This window comes from Bombina bombina, chromosome 7 (assembly GCF_027579735.1).
Source record: "Bombina bombina isolate aBomBom1 chromosome 7, aBomBom1.pri, whole genome shotgun sequence".
NCBI lineage: Eukaryota > Metazoa > Chordata > Amphibia > Anura > Bombinatoridae > Bombina > Bombina bombina.
In genome coordinates this window covers 463,435,043-463,437,814 of record NC_069505.1, presented here as the reverse complement: position 1 = coordinate 463,437,814, position 2,772 = coordinate 463,435,043, and the positions used below count along the sequence as shown (strand labels likewise).

At 37.6% G+C, this 2,772-nt stretch overlaps 1 protein-coding gene across 1 annotated transcript; it reads right to left on the bottom strand.

Annotated features, from left to right (window-relative positions):
* Positions 1-214: 214 nt before the first annotated feature.
* On the bottom strand, positions 215-2,138 carry LOC128636443 (tigger transposable element-derived protein 1-like). The gene has a single exon (XM_053689457.1). The coding sequence runs from the start codon at positions 2,136-2,138 to the stop codon at positions 369-371; it is 1,770 nt and encodes a 589-aa protein (XP_053545432.1). The 3' UTR covers positions 215-368.
* Between the last annotated feature and the right edge of the window lie 634 nt (positions 2,139-2,772).

Genomic DNA, 2,772 nt, shown 5'->3' with positions numbered 1-2,772 from the left:
GGTCTATTTATATATGTGCGGACAGTAACAGGAACCTAAACACACACACACACATACAGGTATACCCCGCTCATACAGCGGGTTAGGGACCGGAGCCCCGCTGTAAAGTGAAAACCGACTTAAAGTGAGTCAATGCATTTTTTACTTGTTTTTCACTTGCCAGTGTGTTTACAAGCTTAAAAACATGTTTGAAATAACATATATAGGTGTGCAATAGTGCTAAGTTTAGTTTAATAACAACAAAAGACAGTACACTACTGTATTCAGTTATGCAGACAGTAGAAAGGGATACATATACTGTATACAGGTACTGTACAGTACAACATGTAGTACAATACAGTGGTATGTGCTTTATTGCTTATCTTTGCTTATGATTCATCATCTGAGTTTTCAATGCAAATCAGTTTTGAAGGTGGAGAACTTGACAAAGATTCATCAGGTCTTGATGTTGAAGGTGATGATGATGGCTGTGGGACTTTATTAAAATATGATAGCAAAGAAGTTTGCTTCATGGACTGACGCTTCCTTTCTCGAAGTATTTCTTTATAACATGCAATTCCATTTGACACAATTTTATTAACTGAAGAACTTCTTTCAAAATTGCCATCAATCTGCTCCAAACCTGCCAAACCCATTTCAATTAAATTGACATATTCCTCTAATTCTTTTGTTGGCATTTCCCTAATGCAAACTGGGTCTTCATCAGTAGAACCATCAGTTTCAAGAAACAGTCTTCTTTGCTCTTCAATCATAATCAAATCTTCATCTGTCAATGGCTGGTCATGAGATGCAAGCAATTCTGTAACATCTTCAGGCTCCACTTCTAGTTCCAGTTGTCTAGCCATGTCCACAACGCTAGCATTGACTTCCTCTACCGAAGTCTCAAGGCCGGGAACATCATCCATAAAGGTGGGGATAAGCTTTTTCCACACACGTCTCAATGCTGATTCTGAAACTTCATTCCAGGAATCTCTAATTGCTTTAATAGCATCTAGAATTGTAAATCCTTTCCAGAAGGCTTTTAATTTGTTCTGTGTAGCACCATCAGATGCATCGCTATCTAAGGCAGTTATAGCAGCAGTAAATGTCTTCTTCAAATAATATGCTTTGAAGGTTGCAATCACTCCCTGATCCATAGGCTGAAGAATAGATGTGGTGTTTGCAGGCAAGAAAACAACTTGAATCTCATTGTACATTTCCATTAATGCTCGTGGGTGAGAAGGTGCATTGTCAGTAAGCATTAAAATTTTAAAAGGAAATTTTTTTTCCTTGCAGTAGGCTTCAACTGTGGGTTTAAAATAATCTGTAAACCATGTTGTAAATAGACTTGCAGTCATCCAGGCTTTAGTGTTTGATTTGTAGTAAACAGGCAGGCTAGATTTAGCATAGTTTTTCAGAGCCCTGGGATTCTCAGAATGGTAGATCATCATAGGCTTCAGCTTCAAATCACCAGCTGCATTAGCACCTAAAAGCAGTGTTAGTCGATCCTTTGCAGCTTTGAATCCTGGCATTAACTTTTCCTCCTTTGCAATGAATGTCCTAGATGGCATTTTTTTCCAGAAAAGGCCGGTTTCATCAACATTAAATATTTGCTGTGTGGTGTAACCACCATCTTCTATAATTTTAGCCAGCTCTTCTGGAAAAGCCTCTGCAGATTCAACATCTGCACTAGCTGCTTCCCCTTGCACTTTAATGTTGTGCAGATGACTTCTTTCCTTAAACCTGTTAAACCAACCTCTGCTAGCTTCAAAATTTTCATCTTTAGCACTCTCACCTCTATCAGTCTTCATTGCATTAAACAAGGATAGTGCCTTGCTTTGAATAATGGCTTGGCTTAAAGGAACATTGTGGCTGGTTTGATCTTCTATCCAAACCACTAGCAGCTTCTCCATTTCAGCAATAAGGTTGTCTCTCTTGCGAATCACTTTTGTGTGCACTGGAGTAGCACTTTTTACTTCTTTTAAGTATTTTTCTTTAGCGTTCACCACTGTGCTAACTGTTGTGCGAGCCAAACCTAACTTGCGGCCTATATCTGAGATGGACATGCCTTGCTCACTCATCTTTATCATTTCCAACTTTTGATTCAATGTAAGAGGCTTACGGATCCTCTTTTTTTCATCACCTGGAGCCAGGGCCATTGTAGAAATGTAGAAATAAAATAAAGACTAAAATACAAAACAGAGATGATACTGGGAGTTAATTTTTAAATTACTGTATGAAAAAAAAACATGAAAAAAAAAGATTGTCTGCTCCTATTGCAATGATTGGTTTTACCTTTGTGCTTACCTTGAATAGTACAGGTAATAATCTCATATGCCTCCTTCATCTCTTACAGTCTATACAGTACCATACCATAACCTAATGTACAGTACTCTACTGTACCTGTACTGTATGACAGATCCTTATTTTATGTGGAGATCTCAAACCATGCCAAACAATACTGTACAGTACTAAAGTAGGTTATGTTTTATGGTATGGTACTGTATATGAGATGGAGGCATATGAAATGCTTACCTGTACTATTCAAGGTAAGCACAAAGGTATTATGACAATAATACTGTATACAGCATATACTGGTACTTGTACTGTACCTTTATTGGCCAAAAAATACTGCTTATGAAGAACTAGACTTGTGTGTACGGTACAATTACTGTATGGATTTAACAAATAATCCTGTACAGTACTGTACCTTTAATTGTACAAAAAATACTGTAATGCTTATGAAGACCGGTATACTGTACTGGACTTACCAAATTACAGTATCTGGTACAG

Excerpts from the sequence above, each read along its gene's own strand:
- LOC128636443 (XM_053689457.1), bottom strand. The coding sequence starts at position 2,138 with ATGGCCCTGGCTCCAGGTGATGAAAAAAAGAGGATCCGTAAGCCTCTT.